The sequence below is a fragment of the Stylophora pistillata genome, chromosome 9 (assembly GCF_964205215.1).
Source record: "Stylophora pistillata chromosome 9, jaStyPist1.2, whole genome shotgun sequence".
Lineage (NCBI taxonomy): Eukaryota > Metazoa > Cnidaria > Anthozoa > Scleractinia > Pocilloporidae > Stylophora > Stylophora pistillata.
Genome location: NC_142527.1, coordinates 22,896,406 through 22,917,826, shown reverse-complemented (window position 1 = coordinate 22,917,826; position 21,421 = coordinate 22,896,406). Strand labels below are relative to the sequence as shown.

The 21,421-nt window shown below is 40.6% G+C and overlaps 1 protein-coding gene and 1 pseudogene across 1 annotated transcript; both read left to right on the top strand.

Moving 5' to 3' along the window:
* Positions 1-20,399, top strand: LOC111320407 (uncharacterized). The gene is made up of 19 exons (XM_088734496.1): positions 1-67; positions 666-1,250; positions 2,527-2,826; positions 3,321-3,644; positions 4,093-4,410; positions 5,369-5,653; positions 5,751-6,050; positions 6,782-7,072; positions 7,336-7,641; positions 7,971-8,297; positions 9,209-9,338; positions 9,642-9,841; positions 15,101-15,285; positions 16,087-16,173; positions 16,391-16,636; positions 18,004-18,215; positions 18,572-18,612; positions 18,814-18,910; positions 19,836-20,399. Exons 1-19 carry the CDS (start codon positions 1-3, stop codon positions 20,035-20,037), a joined length of 4,503 nt encoding a protein of 1,500 aa, XP_088590622.1. The 3' UTR covers positions 20,038-20,399.
* LOC148723853 (uncharacterized) lies at positions 12,716-15,080 on the top strand (annotated as a pseudogene).
* Positions 20,400-21,421: the final 1,022 nt, after the last annotated feature.

The window sequence follows — 21,421 nt, the reverse complement described above, 5'->3', positions numbered from 1 at the left end:
ATGGAACGTTGTAATGTCCTCTTCGCTTTTTATTGTCTTTGTATAGCTCAACTAACTGCAGTAGCGGGTATGTACAAGGGCGTGTACCCTTAATTTTTGTTAATATAGGACCTAACTGTGCCTATATCGCGATTTAATTAATGCATGATAATTATTTTCGAATAACAATAGTCTTCTATTAACCAAACGTAGGAAACAAAGAATTATAATATTATTTCACTAGGCGTTTTTTCTAAAGCTGGGGCATATCACGAAGGGAACTTCCTGAGTTTTTTTGCCTAAATACTTTCTTTGCTTTAGCTCGCTAAAAATGTATCAAACACAAACGTTTCGCTCCTTATTCCTGGATCCCCTATGTTTTTCTTACGGAGTCTTCCCCCTCTACCTTTCTCAGAAATACCAGAATTTCAGGTATGGCATATTCATCAGAAAATCAGATTGAAGCAAAAAATTGTAATAAACGCCCTAGTTGTAATTTTTATTTTCGCAGTCTCAATTAAATCATCTTCCATGTTATTTAAAACTCAGCTTCTTTTGTTCTGCCTCCGCTCTCAGCCGATGCTCCACGAAAACAAAATTAATACTTTTGGCAAATTTTACGTTCATATGTTTTCCATATGTTTAATTTTCAACTATTTGAATTATCTTTTCAAAATTTTTTGCAGTTGATGACCAGTGTGGGAATGGGCCAGACATAGCATTCATTTTGGATGCATCTGCAAGTATAACACCTATCTATAGGAATGTCCGAGAATTTGTGGCGGAAGTCACTAAGAAAATCTTCATGAGATGTGAAACGCTTGATGCTGCGATAGTGTTTTTCGGCGATTATGCTACTGTGGAAAAAAACTTTTCCCCGGTATTCAGTTTAAATATGTTCCTCTCTAGATTAACCGATGCCCCTCCGCCTATGCTTGGTGCAAGAACAATGATACACAAAGGTTTAGAAGTGGCGTCAAGAATGGTGTTTCGATTTTCTCGGATAAACGTATTAAAAATTGCAATTTTGATTACTGATGGGGTACAAACGCTACCTCACGATCCATTTGCGCCCGCAGAGGAACTTAAGGAGCAGGGTGTTCGCATTTTGGCCGCCGGCATAGGTTTTTATTATCGTATGTATAGGGACCTTGGAAGAATCACAGAGGGAAATGAAGACGTGATTGTTATGGCATACCATTCTTACCTCTCATTCTTTTCTCTTCGTCCTTTCACAAACCATTTGGTCAAAATGGTTATCGCGGCTGCTGGTAAGGGTAATTTTTCAAATTAGATTATTGAACCTATTATTAAGCAGTTATTGATTGACATACATTACATTTAATCATATAGGAAAATTCATTACCTGACTAGTGAATTCCGCGATTCGTGCAAGATCGGTTTTCGCAATTTTTGCAATTCATTGCGGAATTCACGAGTCGGGTGATAGGTTTTCCTTGAATTACACAACTGAAAAAAATTGGAAAAGAAAAAGAGAAACAGCAATAATTTCGTTTGTTTTTATCCTGGGCGCGAAACAAGAGATGCGAAACAATATCACTTAGCCTCCTTTTCAACTCGTAATTCCACAATAAATACCTTGCTTCGTTAACCAATCAGAATGCGACTTTGTTTAATTATGCCACTCAAACAAAAATTATAGAGAACTTGGAGAGCGAAGAATACTAAGTGCGAAGTCTAGTTCAATAGACTGACGGAAATGGTGCGTGATTAGTCATGATACAGGTGCGTTCACTTTGAAAAGTGAATGAAAGTTTTAAGTTCTCAGTAGGAAAATCTCGTCCACAAGGTGCTCAATGGATTTGGAAATGCACTTATCATCTGTTTTCAAAAGAACCTAGCTGCATCCTTTGGGCATGGGCATCAGTTTCTTATCGTGCTACAAACTACAAGCCGCCGTGAGAGTTCAAAAACTTTGTCGGAAGTTTCGTTTTCAAGCTTTATCTTGCTAGATTGAAACTCATAGCCAATACACACAATGAAGAATCGAAGTTATCAGGTTTTTATCAGTTAACACTATAATTTAATTTTCACCATGATTAAGGGGTCACTTCTATTAAGCAATCCCTTGGTTTTCTTCGAATTCCACCCGTATTGAGTGGTCATTTAAAGCGGAACTACATATAAAGTAATAATCTCTTACCTAAGAATAATATTTCCTGTAAAAATTAATATAGAGTCATCCTCCGAATTCAATGTTGGTTGTATTTCTGAGCGAGTTTTATACATTAAGTGGCCAATTGTGGTATAAATGACGTTTTTTGTCGTTTCTTTGTAATATTACTTGTCTGTGGAAGCTGTATTAAGCGGTGGCTGACCGCTTAATATAGGTTTGACAGTATATGTATTGGTGTCGACAGACGGATGTCCTAATGACTGAAAAAAAAAAACTCGTGCCGTTATACATTTCCTGGTCAAGTGTTGGAAAGAATCTCGGTCTTTATTAGGCAATTCTCGCGAGAATAATCCGTGTAAACGTCAGGACAATTAAATTGAATAACAGTTTTTGTTTTGTCTATTGAACAGATAATCCATCAATTCGTGTAGCGGAGGATTCTATACAGCTTTTTTCCGGAAGAAAGGCCGTCATATTCTGCAACGTGACCGGCCGACCCCTTCCAACAGTGACGTGGTTCATGGATGGCATGGAACTCAAAGATGGCGATCTCAACCATTCAGTATCCCTTAAAGAGAAGAAACAGGCGGATAATATTTATTCATCATTACACCTTTCTGAAGTCGACAGACATCATGCTGCTAACTTCACCTGCGAAGCCAAGAACAAGTATCTTACAAGATGGCGTGTTATTAAAGTATCAGTCGCCTGTGAGACAATGTTTTCATCATCATTTTATTTGTCTCCTCAATCACCTATCTAATAGACAAATACATGAACTATCTATTTATTTCTGTATTTATTTGAAATTATTGAAAGTTGGTAAAGTGACAGACGTCTGTCATTCACCCACTAAAACTTTTTGCAATTTGAATTAACCAACTTCGAGAAACTAATGAATGAAGGCTGATAGTTTCGAAAGAAACTGTTTGTCGCTGCGTCGGTGGGAGTAACGAAATAATTTGGATACATCAACAAAGTTGAAGTGGTAAATTGGCCACCGTAACAATTACAAAAGCTGACGTTTCGAGCGTTAGCCCTTCGTCGAGAAACTAACCCTCCTTTTTTCCTATTTCAATTTATTGGTCGTTAACTATTATTATTATCATCGTTATCACTGCAAAACCAATACCGTCAATTTTAATTTTTTAAGAGAGAATCGATGATTATTTTTTAGTAAACGTGGTTTTTCTCTCTCGCGTAGGTTCACCAACCGTTCCTGAGCTTACTGCAAGATATCGTCAAGTTACATCAGGCTTGTCAAATGCCACATTAAAATGTCATGCAAACGGCCTGGATTACAACAAGTTGCATTTCTATCACTGGCAGTGGAGATTTCAAGGCCATGCCATAAAAAAGGAAGGAAATTACAGCATATCTAATCACATTTTTCCTCCCAACTTTTGCCAGCAATCGAAAGGGTCTACAACTCTTCGTATTACCAAAATTTCTAAAGAATATTTGGGTCAATACGTTTGTGAACTGCTACAGTCTAATACTACGCTCGCGGTAAACGACATTTTATTGGGTAAGATATTCATTTATTTACGCTACCATTGTCTCAGCGTCTAACGCTCTCGTGCAGATCAGAAATCCTGTAAAAGCTCCGCTCAAAATTGGAGTTTAGTTTCTCAGCTATTGTCCCTCCATATCTCGCTCATGAGTCAAAGGCCCCTTAAAAAATTCTCAACTTCAAATAATTTCTACAAAAGCATCTGAAAAAATTCTAACCTTCAAGTAATTTCTACAAAAGCTCTCCTAAAGGACAAGATTAATGTCTCTGAAATATCTTCGCTGTACTGTTGACTAAGTTCCGATATTTATTTACTCATCTTTTCTCCCCTTTTTCTTCAATTAATCCTTCCATCCACCCACTCACTCCTCCATTGATTTGCTAACCCGTCAATCCGTTCATCCAACGCCCATATATTAGCCAATCAGCAAGGCAATCTCGTTTCGTATAATTTATCCTCTAGTGGATTTTAGAACGGTAGCGCCTCCAACAATTCTGAGCTCAGAGTCAACCGATTGTGGAAGTGCCATAACAGTGAAGTGGAGCCCCCCGACCACTACAGAGCCTAAAACCAATGCAATCTATGGTTATGAATTTACATTGAGATCCATCAATGAAAGATCGAGGCGGAACGTTAGTGTCCTAAGGAAAGTAGTCTCACACAAATTTGACGGACTTCAGATGAACACAGTCTATGAATTCAATATCCGGGCTAAATATTCCAATAGCTCGTTAACAGTTATCAGTCCTTGGAAAAAAGAATTTATGGAAACTACTACAGGTAAGCGAAGGAATCAAATTAAATTGGTTGATTTAATATCATGGCGTTGTTCGCTCTTCCCTGTTTTTTTCAATTCAGTTTAAAAGAACTAACAAATACGAACATCGGCGCACTTCTGGAATATGGAATGTAATATCATCAGTGCGGCAAAAATAATAGAGCGACCTTAGTAACGTGTCTTTGAGACCCGTTAGGTGTTGAGCTGCAGTAATTTCATTGGAGGTTCTATAATGGATGTTTCTGACCCGCTGCAACTTTCACTCAGTAACTTCTTATGGTAACACCTTTTGAGCTATAATTAGGCATTTCTTTTGTTTCTAACTTCAAAGAAAAATTAAAGGAAATGTGATATAGTCTAGGCTCCATAGGATAAGCTTTGAGAAATAAAGAAATAATCTCTTTGCATGACTTGATCACGTGATCAACTCTCGGTAACTACGAAAACAGTTCACTTTTGAAATATTTCCTTAAGCATTACGGGGCTCATATCTCCTTTTTAATTCAAAACAGGCAATTTGAGGGAAATATTTAACGACAGTTTTGAAATTGATAAAATTTACAAGGATTTGTATGGAAAACTACGTCAGCGTGACTGGGTGGCAAAAGTAGTTTTTCTCATACAAATGCTTTTACCTTTCGGCGACCTTTGCAATCGGTACTTTTGAGATATACCGCTGAAACTTCTCAGGCTACCTAATTTTAAAATGCTCTTTCAACAAAATTTTTAAAAGTGAACTGTTTTGAGTCTCCCGAAAGTTGATCACTTGCTCAAGTCTTGCAAAGAGCCTATCTGTTTGGTAGGCTTCCTCTATGTGCTTCACTCCGACTTCATCAAAGAAATTTGTATTATTACTTTCGTGTAACGCTACATTAAATCAAGTTGAAACAAAAATTAAAATTCCTTAAAAGGTATCAACAGCCATTGAAATGATTAGTAATTGTCGTTATTTCTTTGCAGATATTCCAGGTGGAATTAATATAAAGGCGATTCCATTTGGCTGCAGTGCTAACCTGTCGTGGAATACTCCCACCCCTAACGGCTGCCCAATAACTCGGTATACAATTCACTTCAGAAACGAAAGGAGCGGATGGAATATGATTAATTTGCAAAGGTCAAACGTAAAGGATTATCGTCTCAGGTTAAACTGCAGCGAGAACTACTACATTATGGTTTTTGCTTGGAATCAACGGGGACATAACGACTACAGTTGGAAGTCTGTGCTGTCCGTACGAACGGAAAATGGTAATAGCTTTGGAGTTTTTTTTGTTGAGGACTGATTTGCTTCCCTATCAGAATAACACGATGTAGGTAATAGCGTTTTTTCTGATTACGTTTAAAGGGGTACCTTTTGAACCAAGTATTACGAAAATTAAAAGGAGGCAATGTGGGGAAATGGAGATATCTTGGAGGCGATCTTACTCTGATTCTGGGGGAGGCTCAGTGACAGATTTCCAAGTCCAGATAAGAATGCAAGGTGGTGATTGGCGTAACTGTAGTCACTTCCTTTCAAATGATACATGTTTCTTCAATGGTTTGCTCACTGACAATAATGAAACTCCAATCAATATTCGCGTTAGAGCTTCAAACCGGATGGGGTTCAGTAATTGGACGAATCGTACATTCTTCATTGACCGCGTAGGTAAGTGATACCTTTCCTCTTAGCATGCGATAAAAACTGTTCGTGCAGAGGTGAGAATAATTTTCTTCCAAAATTTTTTCAAGCCTATTGAACGCATAGGTAGGACGGATGGAAGGATACACGGCTGCAAGGATGGATGAATGGTTGGGTTGCTGGATGGCTGGGTGAAGGAAAAAATGGTTGGATGGATGAATAAATGAATGAATGGAGGTGTGGATGGATGGATGGATGAATAGATATATGGATTGATGGAATAAAGGATGGATAGATGGATGGACGGATGGAGGGATGGGGGAATGAATGGATGGAAGTAAGGATGGTTGTAGGGATGGAAGGATGGCTGGAGTGATGTAGCCGAAGTGGATAGATGGAGGGATGGGGTATAGATGGATGGAGGTAAGAAGGATGGATGGAGAGAAGGATGGCTGGAATGATGGATGGCTGCACGGAATGACTGATAGGTGGATAGATGCATGTACGTATGTATGGACGAATGGATACGTAGATAGAAGTATAGATAGATGGAAGGAGGGAAGGATGGATAGATGAATGGATGGATGGATAGATGAATGGATGGATGGATAGATGAACGGTTAAGGCATGGATGGATGGTGGGTTAAAAACAAACACGAACTAAAACAAGTGTATTGTGATAAAAATATGGCCGTTTATATAGATTTTCATTCTTATCCTAGCTCAAGCTCCTTACGTTATGTTTTTCTTCTTTTTAGGTAGGCCTGATGCACCACAGATTATATCCAATGGTTCAACAGTTCCTGAAAGAAATGTAACTGTAACTTGGAGACATCCTGAATATCACAATTGCAATATTACCATGTACTCCGTTTACTTCAGAGTGATAGAACCACTTGTTGAGAGCTGGAGCCAAATAAACATCTCGGGGGTTACAAGTTATCAACTACAGCTTCAATATAGCAAAAAATACGAAATAATCATCGCGGCTTGGAACAAGGTGGGACCAAGTGAAAACAGCTCAGCCTGGAAAGTAAGAACAGCTCAAGGTAGGGCAGTTACACAATTGTGTTGATTACTATTGGTGTCTTTTGTTCCCCAGTATTTCAGGATGAACTTTTAATCATTCATTTCTTATAAGAGATCATTCTTGGAAAAAATCTGGTTGATATGAAAAAAGAATCATTTTCTTGATTAAACATAAACAATGTTCTTACTTAGATTTAGGGTGGGTTAGGCACCCATTTTTACTGAAGTCGAGGTTGAACTTTCGTTGGGCGTTCTTCTTGCTTATTTCAATTTCTTTTGTCAGATGTTCCATATAAACCAACCTTGCATCCTCCAATTTCGGGAGAGTGTAACTCTCTCAGCGTGACGTGGAGTCCACCGAAACCTGGGGCATTAGGAGATCCTGTGATCGGATACCTAGCACAGATCACAAAGGCTGATCTCAAAAAAGATTGGAGTAACTGCACGTTATATAACATATCCAAAACAAGTACATGTCTGTTTACACAGCTAGAGAAATATACCAAGTATCGTGTGAGAGTACTTGCAAAAAATAGACTTGGATACAGTTTGCCATCCGACACCAAGGAAACATTCACAAACCTAGCAGGTACAATTTCTTTAGCAGGTGTAAACTTGATACGGTTATTTTCTCTTCCTACTATCTAGCCTGTTTCACAGTGTTGTAGAATAATGATTATTCAGTTTCATATTATTCTACGTTATTCCTTGAAGACACGAAAGGAAACGAGCTATCCAAACCTCTTTTCTTTCGCCCATCGGAAGAATTTGCAATCTAGGGTTGATTTCTTACATGATCATTCGCGATACGTCTTTAGTCCATTGTAAATAAAAAACGGTAACGTAATAGTCGTGTTTACCACACTAACGTTATGTTTTTACGTTTTATACCCTTGCTCTACTTCACGGAAATGATAGACCGTCCTGGTAAACCTGAAATAGTCAACCGAGAAGTTTCAGGATGTAATATTACACTAAAGTGGACCTCACCTAAATCCATTGGCTGCCCGATACTCTTTTACACAATCAGCTACAGGAAAAAAGGAATTAATAATGACAACACTTGGACAGATCTTAATGTAACAGATAAGGGAGTCAACCAAATGGAACTTATGCTGAATTGCTCCACGACCTATGAGTTTCAGGCCAGGGCCTGGAATGAGCTAGGGGGGGGAGATCTGTCTTCATCGCAGTCACAAAGGACAGACGACTTTATAATCTTTCGGAGAATGATTGGATATCATGGTATTGACAATTCATCAATGTGTATGATGCACGATCCTCGCAGTAGATAGCGCTATTTATGCAATAGCGAAAATCAGACCTGAAAAAAAATCAGGCCTGTACGGGATTCGAACCACTGACCTCTGCGATACTAGTGCAGCGCTCTACCAATTGAGCTAACAATTGGGAGCAGGCCGTTAAGTTGATTCGAAATAAACCCGCTAAAGTGATAAATCAGATACAATGAATATATGAAGCTCATATATTTTGAACTGCGGTATTAGATACGTATGATGCACGATCCTCGCAGTAGATAGCGCTATTCATGCAATAGCGAAAATCAGACCTGAATTCAGGGGTTCGAATCCCGTACAGGCCTGCTTTTTTTCAGGTCTGATTTTCGCTATTGCTTAAATAGCGCTATCTACTGCGAGGATCGTGTATCATATGTATCTAATACCGCAGTTCAAAATATATGAACTTCATATATTTCATTGTATATTACTGGTAACGATATCAAGTTCATGAATGTATCTAAACTTCGTTTGAAACACATGAGTTATTGACAAGGAGATTTTTAAATAAAGAGCAAATGTATTGAAAGTGGAAATTACAAGCTTTTACATTGGCAGTTTTTTAAGCTTTAATTGCAATTGGTTTGCTGAATACCCTTTACTCTCCTCCAAAAGTACGAAAGATTTCTCCACCAACTGACAATCTTGCCTCAGCCAACAAAGTTGAGATCAACTCGACAAAACGTTCCAAACATAAAAGCAGGAAAGCCTTTCTCGCTTGGAGAACATCAAACTAAATAAGGCTAATTTATTGCTGCGTGACAGGCACCTCAAGGACTGGTCCTAAAGTAATAAAATGGTAAAACGTTTAAGTAATTTTCGCAAGCCGCATAGATAGTGATATTTTTTTTGCTGTAGATCCTCCGCCGTTAGATCTGGGTAGCCAAATTGCACTGATCGTTGCCGGCGTTGTTGTTTTGGTTGCCCTTCTACTGTTCATAAGAGTGTGGTACTACTACAAGAAGCGGGCATCAAAACAGGTCAAAAGGTATTTCTGCACTTTCAAATTGCTATCATTTAAATTTAAATTTATCCCTCCCCAGACCTAACACTTCATTCTATTTTGACCAGCAAAATCATTACTGCTCCAGCCAGGAATATAATCTTCGAGTAAATTTGAGCTGTTGGGCGATTTCTTTAGTGTGATAATTTTCATTAATATCGTTATAATCATCAATTTCTTACTTGCGGAGACCAGCTTTGTCTTACAACTGATGCGGAAGTAAACTTGTTTTCGGATTAAGAATTATGATGCCGCTAAACTCAAAAAAGTGTATTGATTTTGATTAAGGACAGTCAATGATGTTCATGTCTTGGAGCAGTGCGAAATTCATCCATTAAGAACAGAATTTGTTGGGGACCTAGGAGAGGGAGCATTTGGGAAAGTTCATAAGGCGATGCTAAAGGACGGATTAGATTACCTAAAAAAAAATTATGACGCTATTGGTGAGGCGAGGCGACAAAAAATTGTGGCAGTAAAAGAACTTCATGGTAAGTATGACTACGATCGAGTTCGATGTCATTATTACCATTTCATTCTTATGTTCATCTACCGTTTAAACTCCATCAGAAAGTTGCGAAAGTATTAACAATATCAAGAAATGAGCCTAGTTCACTTATGTGGTCTAAGTTGTGTTATTTTTGGCGCGCTAATTATCTTGAGCTTTTCCTTTCAGATATTTATGTGGTGCTTGCCAAAGCTCGAGTCTATCAGAGAATTTTTTCGGGAAAAACATTCTTACATTAAGGCTTATAGCTAAAGGCAAAGATGTAGTCTTATCAATGTGCTCGTAATTCCTAAAACGCTTAACAAGACAGTGGGATTTGTTTCTTCTTCACTCCCTCTCCGACTGATACTCGCAATACTGGTGCAGAGCGCGGCCCCGCGCGGTCTGGGTACCACATTAAAAAAAGTTCAAAGCGTTCCTTCCTTCCTCTTTCGTCCGTGGCGTGCTACGGTGGACCACATCTTCATTTTATGAATTATTTATTAGGTTTTCCTCTACATTTTGTGCTCATCATGGCTGATTCTACATCAGAGAACGTAAGTTGTGTTTCGTTTTCTATGTTTTTAACCTCTTTGACAGAAGATGGCAACTCTTTTCAGCGGATTGAGCGAGATGTTTTCGTAGATTCCTTTCGCACCGACGATGTTAATATCCCAAAGGCATGTGTCATGACCGCCTTTATTGTCCTTTAGGGCAATGTGAGTCAGTCGGCTCCGACCGGAATGGCGGAGGTCGCTTCACCTGCGTTGGAGAAGCGTATAGAGGTGTCCATTGCGAAGTCTCAGCCGGGTCTTCTGGCAAAGTTTCTTTCTTCTGGTGGCCTTGTTGCATGGCAAGAGCCTTCCAGTAAGAGCCTCACAACCGATGTTCCCAATCAGAGGAGGAAACCCCAGGGTCCTCCGTAAGGGGTGAACGTTTCTATGCAACAGAAGATGATGTTGAGCTCTCTTCGGAGCTTCTAGATCTCACCACCAAAGCTTTTACAAAGGCCTTGACCAAGGATAAATGGAAGGAGCTTTCAGCCAGTTACCCCCCGATTAAGGGGGCTGACGGATTCATGCGTGCACCCACCATGGAGGCAGGCATGAAGGAAGAAATCAGGAAAGTACATGGCCATCAGAAGACCAACGATGTTTTTGCCTTTGTCGAAGGGGTTTCTGAGCAACAGGGTCCCTTTATCACGGTGGCCAGGCCAATCCGGTCAGATCCTGATGTCATTCGGGAGATGTTACAAGATGCTCTCATCATGCTGGGCGATGCCAATGCCCGTCTGAATATCTGGCGGCAGCGTCGCTTCTCCGATTTCCTGACTGATCTGAGGAAACGGACTTTGCGTGAGGGCATACCAACAGATAAGCATCTGTTCCCTCACCAGTTTCATGAAAAAATAAAGAGCGAGCATGATCACAAGGCATCTAACTCCAAACTGATTTGTAAGCCGAAGGAAGGCTAAGCACCATTAGGTCGGTCCCAGTCCTTTCGTGACTCCTTCTTCAGAAGGGTACAACAGGCTGGAGCAGACAAGAAAAGAACGTGGGCCTACAAGTCGGATCGCCCAGTTGCTAACTAAAACAGAACCAGTGGAGGAGCCAGGCGCGCCTCAGCTTCCAACCTGTCGGCTAACAGCACCAGCAGTTGACTATCCGTCACCTGCTCATCCCCTCTTCCTCTCGGAGAATCAAACGGCAAACCGACTTGAAACTTTCTTGACGAGCTGGAACATTCTTACAACAGACAAATGGATCCTTCAAACTATTTCAGGGTACAAGATACCCTTTGTCAGAACCCCACGTCAGTGGAGAGCTCGCCCAATTGTATGCACTGAGCAGATTTCTTCCCAAAGAGAAGTTCAAGATGGAGGGGCTCCGCACGGCTCGCTCGCCCCTCCGCAAGAGCGATTACCTGATGAAATTCAACCTCAAGGATGCCTACTTCGCATTCCCACTCCACCAGGAATCGAAGAAATACTTACGTTTCCAGTTCGAAGGAAAAACTTTCGAATTCTGTTGCCTCCCATTCGGTCTCTCACTGGCTTCCAAAGTCTTCGCAAGACTCCTCCGTCCCATTATAGCGAAACTGCACTCAGAGGGGATACGTTCAGTAATTTATTTCGACGATCTTCTCCTGATTCATCATCAGAAGGATACCCTAGTAGAAATTTTCCATTACGTACGGAGGCTTTTGTCCAGCCTGGGTTTGATAATGAGACTCGAGAAATGCTCCCCAGCCCCCATGAATCGCCTAGTTTTCCTGGGTATTGTATGAGATACGACTCAAATGTCCATTGCACTGCCCAAGGAACAAATCCATCGGATTCAGGAGGCATGCCAGGAAATACTATAGTCTCAGGCAACTTCGCTTGGGGAGCTGTCAAGCTTATTAGGCGACATGAGCCACGCAGCCCGGTCAGGTCTATGGGTGGCACCGCTTCATTACAGAGCCATACAACGGCAGCAGGCTCTATTTCTCCCCCGTCTAGGGTGGAGACTGATGTGTCAGATACCTTTGCCTCATCCTTCCCTGGAGGGCCTAACATGGTGGACGTCCCCAGCGCCACCCTCTTGCAATAGCCAGGACATCATCTCTCCTCCCTTCGACCTCACCATCAGGACCGATCCGTCTCTACAGGGGTTAGGTGCAACCTGCCAGGGCAGAACAACCGGGGGCCGCTGGAGTGTGGAAGAGGCAGATCAGCACATAAATTGCCTGGAACTCAAGGGAGAGATTCTTGCCTTGAAGTCATTCCTAGGGTAAGGAACTCAGTCACTACCCCAGGGTCTGGACCAACTTTTCCCTCATCATAATCTTCTGGAGATGGACAACACCACGGCAGTTGCGTATGTGAACAGAAGGGGCCACTCGGTCACCGACCCTGTCTCTACTGGCCTTGGATCTATGGTCCTTCCAGCTGTCAAGAGGTTCCTGGGTAACAGCCCGTCACTTACCAGGAGTGTTGATTATGGAAGCGGACACAGTCTCCAGGAAATTCAATGCCCACAGGGAGTGGATGCTTCGAAAGGATATCTTCAGTGACATAACTCAACACTTTTATGTTCCAGAGATAGATCTCTTTGCATCGCGCTTGAACTACCAGGTGCCTCTGTTTGTTTCCCGGCCTCCGGATACCGGAGCTCCAGCAGTGGATGCTTTCCAATTAGACTGGAGTCAATGGAAGTGTTTCCTCCATCCCCCAGTCGTACTCCTGTCCCGAATTCTTCAGAAAGTAAGAGGCGACAAAGCAACTGCCCTAATGGTTGCCCCGAACTGGCCGGGGCAGCCATGGTATGCTCAGATCCAGCTGATGCTGACCGAGGTACCATACACACTTTCCAAGGAGAGGTCACTGCTGTTGCTACCTTTCGATCCGGAGGCATTTCATCCCCTGTGGCAGTCACTCAACATGACTGTCTGGCCGATTTCAGGACAGCCTATCACGCAGCGGGTTTCCCTGAAGAGGTGACTAATATCCTTCTGGCATCGTGGTCCCAGTCCACCAAAAAGCGTTACCGGGGTCCTTGGCGAGCATGGTCCAATGGTGTTCTTCCAGAGACTTGTGTCCCTTCTCAGCTCAAGTTACAAATGTCTTGACTTTCTTGACAGAACTCTCAACTAGTCGGTATTTACAATATAGGACGCTGGCAGTGTATGTCTGCAATTTCACAAGGGCATCTGACAGCTTGCCAGACTAGACTTGGAGATCTTCCAGTGGTGTCTCGTTTTATGAAGGGTATTTTTTAAATAATATAATAAGTTATATTATACTGATATTTTTTGCATGAAGCCACCCACTCCTCGGCTGAGGTCAACCTGGGATGTGAAATACTTGCTTGAGTTTCTCGCAGACTTGGATCCTCTAAGTGGTCTTGCCCTGAAGCATATATCCCTCAAGTTAGCTGCCCTACTGGCATTGAATTCTTCAGCTCGGGCACACGAGTTGGTCAAGCTGAATCTGAACTATGTATCCATAAAGAATGACTCCTGGGAGTTCACCTTAGCCGAACACACGAAGGTTTCGAGGCCTGGTCACTCTCCAAGACAAATATATATTTGTCTGCCTACCCAAACAACCCAAAGATTTGTGTGGTTCAGATTTTACAGGAATATCGTTCCAGAACTGAGACAAGGAGGACGTCTTCCCGCCTTCTTATCTCTTCTGTTAAGCCTTTTAAACCAATCACAAGTCAAACTATGTCAAGGTGGCTAGGGAAAGCCATGCAGCTAGGAGGGATTGTTTCCCACTTCACGAGTCATTCCACTTTGAGTGCTTCTACTTCTGCCGCAGCCCATGTGGGGGTCCCATTGGAGTCTATTATATTGGTAGCAGACTGGTCGTCTTCGGAGAAATTTAAGCAATTTTACCAGCGATCACCCAACAAAAGGGAATTTGCGAGAGCAGTACTTTCTGTTTTGCCTGATTAACTGTCTGAGGAACTTTCAGGCAGTTCATTGTTGTTGTTTTATCTTAGGGACACAGTATTCAGTAGTTTTCCTGGCCTAGTTGGTGTGGGACCTTAGGTTTTCCAGACTATGCTTTCCCTATTGACCTTCAGTGTCATGACTGAGTTTGTTTAAAAACTGAGCAGATGTCTACAGCTCCCCTTCTTGTGGGGGAGTTTCTCTGGAGCCTAGATTTCTGTAAGATTTACAGTACTCCTTATGTCATAGTTAGCTGAACAGTTATTAAAGCTGGTTCTTGTTCGGGTTTACGGGATACTCATGCCAGTAACTGCACAAGTATTGTGAGTATCAGTCGGAGAGGGAGTAAAGAAGAAATTATATTTCCCCGGAGGGAAGGTACTTACCTGACGTGGAGATGTAGTTCTTCGAACTTCCTCGCAGACTGGTACGAGCAATACTGTTCTCCAACCTGAGTCGGATTAATCTCCTCCCTTCCCTGTTACTGTCATTCGTGACCTTCGCACTACTCTCTCAGATGGAGCAAGGAACGCCTTGAACTTTTTTTAATGTGGTACTCAGACCGCGCTCGGCCGCGCTCTGTACCAGTATTGCTCGTATCAGTCTGCGAGGAAGTTCGAAGAACTACATCTCCCCGTCAGGTAAGTACCTTCCCTCCGGGGAAATATAATTTCTAAGCTCTCTCTACGCAATGTTAACGGAAAATCCGGAATCGTTCTAAGGTTTTCAGAAAGCCGTATGATATTCAAAATTTCGAAGTGCTCACTGCACATAAGTGGTGCATGCTGCACAGTCATCACAAATACATATGTCTTTTGTTAAAAAGAAAATGCCGGCGAAGAGCAGAGAAGACAATTTCTGGACGAAATAGACCTGATGAAGCAAGTTGGTAAACATCGGAATGTTTTGAGTTTCCTCGGCTGTTGGACCACGACCGAACCTTTCCTCCTGGTTATTGAGTACGTGGCTCATGGTGATTTGCTTCATTGGCTTCGAAGCAAGCGATCTCAGGTAATTTTCGCAAAACAATAGTCGGCTGATCGGGCGACATATATTGGATTCCCCACCTGTTTAGGTCATAAGTCACCTTGTCTAGAGTCGAACCTATCACGGTTCATGTAAGAATACTCTTACGATTTGAAATGTTTGTGGGACGCTAACGTCTACAAACTGAACGACATTGAAGTAATCCCAATACTCTGGTGGAATGCAAATATTCCATGTGCAAAACTAATGATACAGTTAAGAAAACGAAAAGTGTCTTTAAACTCTAAATTGAATTATTTTCTTACTGGAGGGTTTAGTTTTACCAATTGACCTGATCATCCCAACTAACCACCATAAAGTTTCTGAAGCTGTCGTTTCGTGTGTGAGTACCTCGTCAGAACAAAAAGATGAATTTTGGGATGTGTAAGTTTATATGCGGAAAAAAAGGAGATATTGGTGGGAACATGGTAACGAGATAAACAAAAAAAATCAATGGAATGTAAAGAGTTCTTAATACAACATGGGGAGTAAAAATACCGCTTTGAAAAGCACGACAATCAGAGAAAGCTTAGCGGATATCTAATGAGATGGATTAAGGTGGTTGTATATTGTCACTGTAGCTTTTCATTGAAACCATTTACCTTAACCCTTAGGGGCTCTGTATATCTTTTCGAAATAGATTTCCTTTAATGGACTTATAATGACTTTATTATGCCTTGTACACTTTGATCTTTTTTTGGATGATATTTTCAAATAGAATTTATCTATTTTCTACTAAAACAACTTGTGTTTATCATTTAATGTCAACAAATGTTCTTTGCTCAGATTAAAAGCCCGGCTGATAGCAATGCAAAAGAGAACGATCTGTACGCAGAATCTAGGAATGCTCTCTTCGGCTCATCCATTGATCAGGTAAAAAGTGTTTGCCAAACACATTGCAACATTTTCTCATAGTAACAGAAAATGTATTTCTTTTTTTATTTGGTCATGTGGTGGGGTTTGTAGCAGCATCTCCCCGCGTTAATATTTCTACGAAGTATTGTTTCATAATTATATACATTGGTTTATGTAAGGCATACTGGGGTACAGGTTACATGAAGCTTACTATCATTTGCTTTGAGAAATGCAGACTAAAGGTGAAAGTGAAGGAAAGGGAGAGATACCAGAGGACGTATCCGAACCTCCCCATCCAAGGGATGTCCTAGGTCAACCTGCAATAGATGAAAGTAAAATACCACTGGTGGTTTTTTCAACTGCGGAAGCCGAGGGAGCACTTGGAACGTCCGGCAAGACAGATGAAGAGTGCAGCGTTGATTGTGAGTCATTCGTTCCAGCTGATTTATTGTCCTTTGCCTGGCAGATAGCAGGAGGCATGGTAAGAGGAAGCTGTTTGCAACAAAAGTTTGGAAACACCATTGCGCTGCAGCGCATCTTACTCCCTGTAGCATGCAATGTAGCACTTTCTAAAGTTCTTTGAAGAATAATATTTAAGGAACTTTAAAAAATTAAGTGACTATGAATGTTGTTACTACCCAGTCCGTTGCTGGTTACTTCTCCACATTATTTCAGGTTTACCTAGGTGGAATGGGGCACTTTGAAAATAAAGCATCTTGATTAATAACACAGTGACTTTGCCAAGTTGCAAACCAGGTCCAGCAGGCCAAGCATTGGGTCGGCGCGTCTGCCGCAATTTAATAAAGAGGCTCAATCAAAATTGTGACTAAATACTGTCGGAACTATGCGATCAATTTTATTGTCCAAAGGTGCTTCGTAGAGTATAAATAACGCCCAAAACGAGTACAAATATATCGCGGTATTTGTACTCCAAAGAACATCTGGAGAAATCCACAATGAAATAACAATTTGGCGTATTGGATAATAAATCTCTTCTTAGACGTTTTGTTGTGTAGCATCGCTGAGTATTTTGACTCGTTAATTGTATTTTGACTCGCCCTAACGGCTCGTCAATATACGGCACAACTCTAAAAAATACTCCGCGACACTACACAACAGAACGTTTGATAAGAGATATTTATTATCCAGCTGTGCTTGGTATAGTACAAATAACGCACTAACGCGTTTGTATTTTGACCAGCCCAATCAACTTAACGGCCTGCTCCCAGTTGGCTTGTTAGCTCAATTGGTAGAGCGCTGCACTAGTATCGCAGAGGTCAGTGGTTCGAATCCCGTACAGGCCTGATTTTTTTCAGGTCTGATTTTCGCTATTGCTTAAATAGCGCTATCTACTTCGAGGATCGTGCATCATATGTAAAAAAAGATAATGTAGTTTTACTCGTTGTTTTTATTTTGATTCGCCCTACGGGCTTGTCAAAATACGACACGACTCTTAAAAATACTCAGCGATACTGCATTCCAAAACGTCCGAATAATATATATGTAGCGCCCACAAAGTGATCTGTTCCTGCATGTTGGCGTCTTATGTATTGCCCGTTAATTTTACAAATCATGGTCGCTGGACGAGTAAATACTCATCAAATCCCGGGTGTTTAAATTGTCACCATAGCCCTGTTGTATATCGGTTGGATAGCTAAATCCAATGGATGGAGCTATGCAATGTATTATTCACTATCCTACGAATAATTAATAGCAAAAAGTTTTTGTGCCGTCTAACAGATAGAGATTTGTCCAGTAGATAGCTTTAGCTAACTTTCGAACAACCGGGGCCTGATAGCCAACTGTGATTGTTTCTTTTATTGAATCAAATATGTTTTAATTCTTCAGACTTATCTTTCTGGGAAAGGCCTCGTTCATAGAGATCTAGCGGCACGAAACATCCTTGTCGGTCATGGTAAAAGACTCAAGATTGCTGATTTCGGTTTGATGCGTGAAGTGTATCATGAAATGTATGAGGTACAGAAGCAGAAGAAACTGCCAGTTAAGTGGATGGCACCTGAGTCCCTTTATGAACAGATATTTACTTCTAAAAGCGATGTGTTAGTAACTTTTCCTTGTTTCATTACAAATTCAGTATCCAGTCATAAATTCTATTGACGGTGCATCATTTATTTATTGGCATATTAACGCATCTTTTTCTCTCATCTCTTTCACGCAATATTTCTCCATTTCATCTGAAAGGAACAACAATTCCGATATTCCTTTGTTATTTCTCTGCATCGAAGACCAATTATTGCCGACGGTTACCAAGGAGAGCCAAGTGTATTAGAAGGCTTCAGTTTATAGCTAATGCATCTCGATCCGGAATCGCGCGCGTAAACCTTTACCACAGCACATCTATACACAGGTCCACATACATTATTGTTATTATTCAATAACTTTTAATTCTTTTCAGGTGGTCGTATGGAGTGGTTCTGTGGGAAATTGCAACTGTTGGTAATAAGATCAAAATAGATTATACTGCATGCTTCATTTTTCGTTCACTTCTTCATTCCTTTTTAACTCTGTCACCGAGCTGCATACGATCATATAACTGAATCAATAAATACCAAGGACCCCTCATGAAGTCCTGCGCTCAGTCAGGTCCTAAACCTTTAATTATGCTTCTTCATTGTATTTATTTATTTACCTGTTTAGGAGGCTCACCTTATCCACTTCTGACTAATGCAGAACTCATGAGATTTATCAAGACCGGACACCGGATGGAGAAACCTGAATTGTGCTCAGATCTAGTGTACGTAACTTGCCTCTAACTTAGTTTCGAATGTCTCTAAGATTAGTCACAATGAAAAGAGAAGTATATCTCTTAGAATGATTTCATTTTTCTTCAATTTCCAAAATATTGTTAATCAGAAAAAGACTCCCCTTACTAACCTCGTATGTTCCCTACCTCACCGACGAGTGGTCTCCATTTCAGTAGAGGAATGATAGCTTGTTCGATCGAGAAAACTGATTTTTTTTTGTTGAACCCCTAGCTTTTATAGAGTTCTTCGATCCACTTCTTACGCTTTCTCTCTTTATAATTTTTGTGATAAGCTCAAGTGTATAACTTGTCTATTTAGCGAGAATTATTCGCGCTCGTTTCTTTGTTTATTTATTGTCTTTTAAAGAATTGCAGCTTTTAAGTATTAACTGTTGATTTGTAGAGTTGACTAAGGAGAAAGAGTAGTAAGCGGCGAACAGAGAGCACTAGGATTCTAGAACACAACTGCCATGTTTATTTCCACCTCGTGGTCTCACGTTACCTATGATAATTTATACTAATTATGACAACAAGATGAGATAGGCGATCAACGTTAACCATCCCTTTGTTCATAGGAGAGAAGAAAGCACTTGGTAAACAAACTCGATTTATTTATTTTCGGAATTTCTTTAGCTGAGGACTCTAAGGTTTCTTTAGCGCAAAAAGAGTTTTATCGAGTCAAACATTATTTGAATTAGATGCATGAAACTGCATGGAAATTTCAAGTCGTCACTACTATATTATTTTCGCTTTTACAAAGGGCTATTGCTGGAAAGGTCACCATAGAAACTCTCCACGATGGTCATTCTACATCACAAACTCAGTTAATATAACCTAATTACTTTTACTGAATGGATATCGTTTGTCGTTGACCCTTATAAGAAGTAATCCTCATTGATGTCCCCATTCATTCTAGTTATTCTTTGATGCTGGACTGTTGGAAACAAGATCTAAATGAGCGGCCGAGTTTTCAGGAGCTGGTTGGAAGACTGGAAGAGCTGATGAATCAGGAAGTTGAATACTTTGACTTTGACAAAGTGGACGAGTCGAAGGAATATTATCTGGTGCAAGAGGTCAAGACAAATGACGACGATTTGGATGGGGTTGATGATTTATAAAATTAACTGACAATGAAAATATTAGAACAACAGAAGCAGTGCTTTAAAAGTAAATCTTAGCCTTACAAGCCCATTTTTAAATCAAGCTTAATGAATTAACATTGTAAGCTTCAAGCAATCTCAAGCGCTCTCTTCCCTTGAATGGTTTTAAAAGCAAGAACGAGAGTCAAATGTTTTTTTCTTGGTCTGAGAAGTTAGGAAGTAATCTTCGAATGGATAAAAACTGTATGCTTGGACTGTGTCAGTGTTTTTGAAAAGCTTTGAGAGTACATCTAAGTTCTGATAAGTGCCTAAACCTTGGTCAGCCTGATAATAATAGTAATAATAATAATAATAATAATAATAAAAATAATACTAAGTTTTTTGGGTGTAGAATGTAGACTGAACTAGCATCCGTCATACTGACCATGAATGAGAAGCTATGTTACATATCTCAGAAGCACTCAGACATTACACTGAATGCCTGGACTTCAGCCTGGGTGAACCAGAAAGGATAGACAACACTTCCCTATGTTAACCATGAATGAAAAGCTAAGTAACATGTAAAATATCTCAGAAGCACTCAGGCATTACACTGAATGCCAGGACTTCAGTCTGGCTGACCCAGAAAGGACAGACAACACTTCCCTATGTTAACTATGAATGAAAAACTAAGTATGTCATATATCCCAGAGGTGCTCAGGCATTGCTCTGAATGCCAGGACTTGAGCCTGAGTGAACCAGAAAGGATAGACAACACTTCCCTATATGGAACATGAATGAAAAGCTAAGTATGTTATATATCTTAGAAGGGCTCACGTATCACACTGAATACCAGGACTTTAGCCTGGGTGAACCAGAAAGGATAGACAACACTTACCTATATGGACTATGAGTGAAAAGCTAAGTATGTTACATATCTCAGAAGTGCTCAGGCATTACACTGAATGCCAGGACTTCAGCCTGGGTGAGCCAGAAAGGATAGACAATGTAAAGATCCTGAAAGCTTAGGATTGAACAAGATTGAATATAACGATCTTTTAATGTCAGCCAACGTGTAGAACGTACAAACTACGTATTCTGAGCCCGCCGACTTGTCAGCGGTTGCCAATAATACCATACATTGTTACATGCCCTTTTTTTTTTTAAAAAGCTTTATTGTCCTATAGCCTGTAAAACAGTAGAAACGAATGACCATAAACAACCGAAAAAAATGACCGTAAATGTTCCATGTTCTTATGCTAAACCACATAGTCTTTAAGGTAAGAGGGTCTCTTGCTTGCCCTTCCTGACCGTGTTAGATACGGGGTGTCCTGACCTTTTGGAGAAACAACTCCTTTTGTAAGTTGTCTATGTTCCTGTTCACCTTCTGCATCTGGAGAGCCTTGTTCATCCCCTTCGTCTT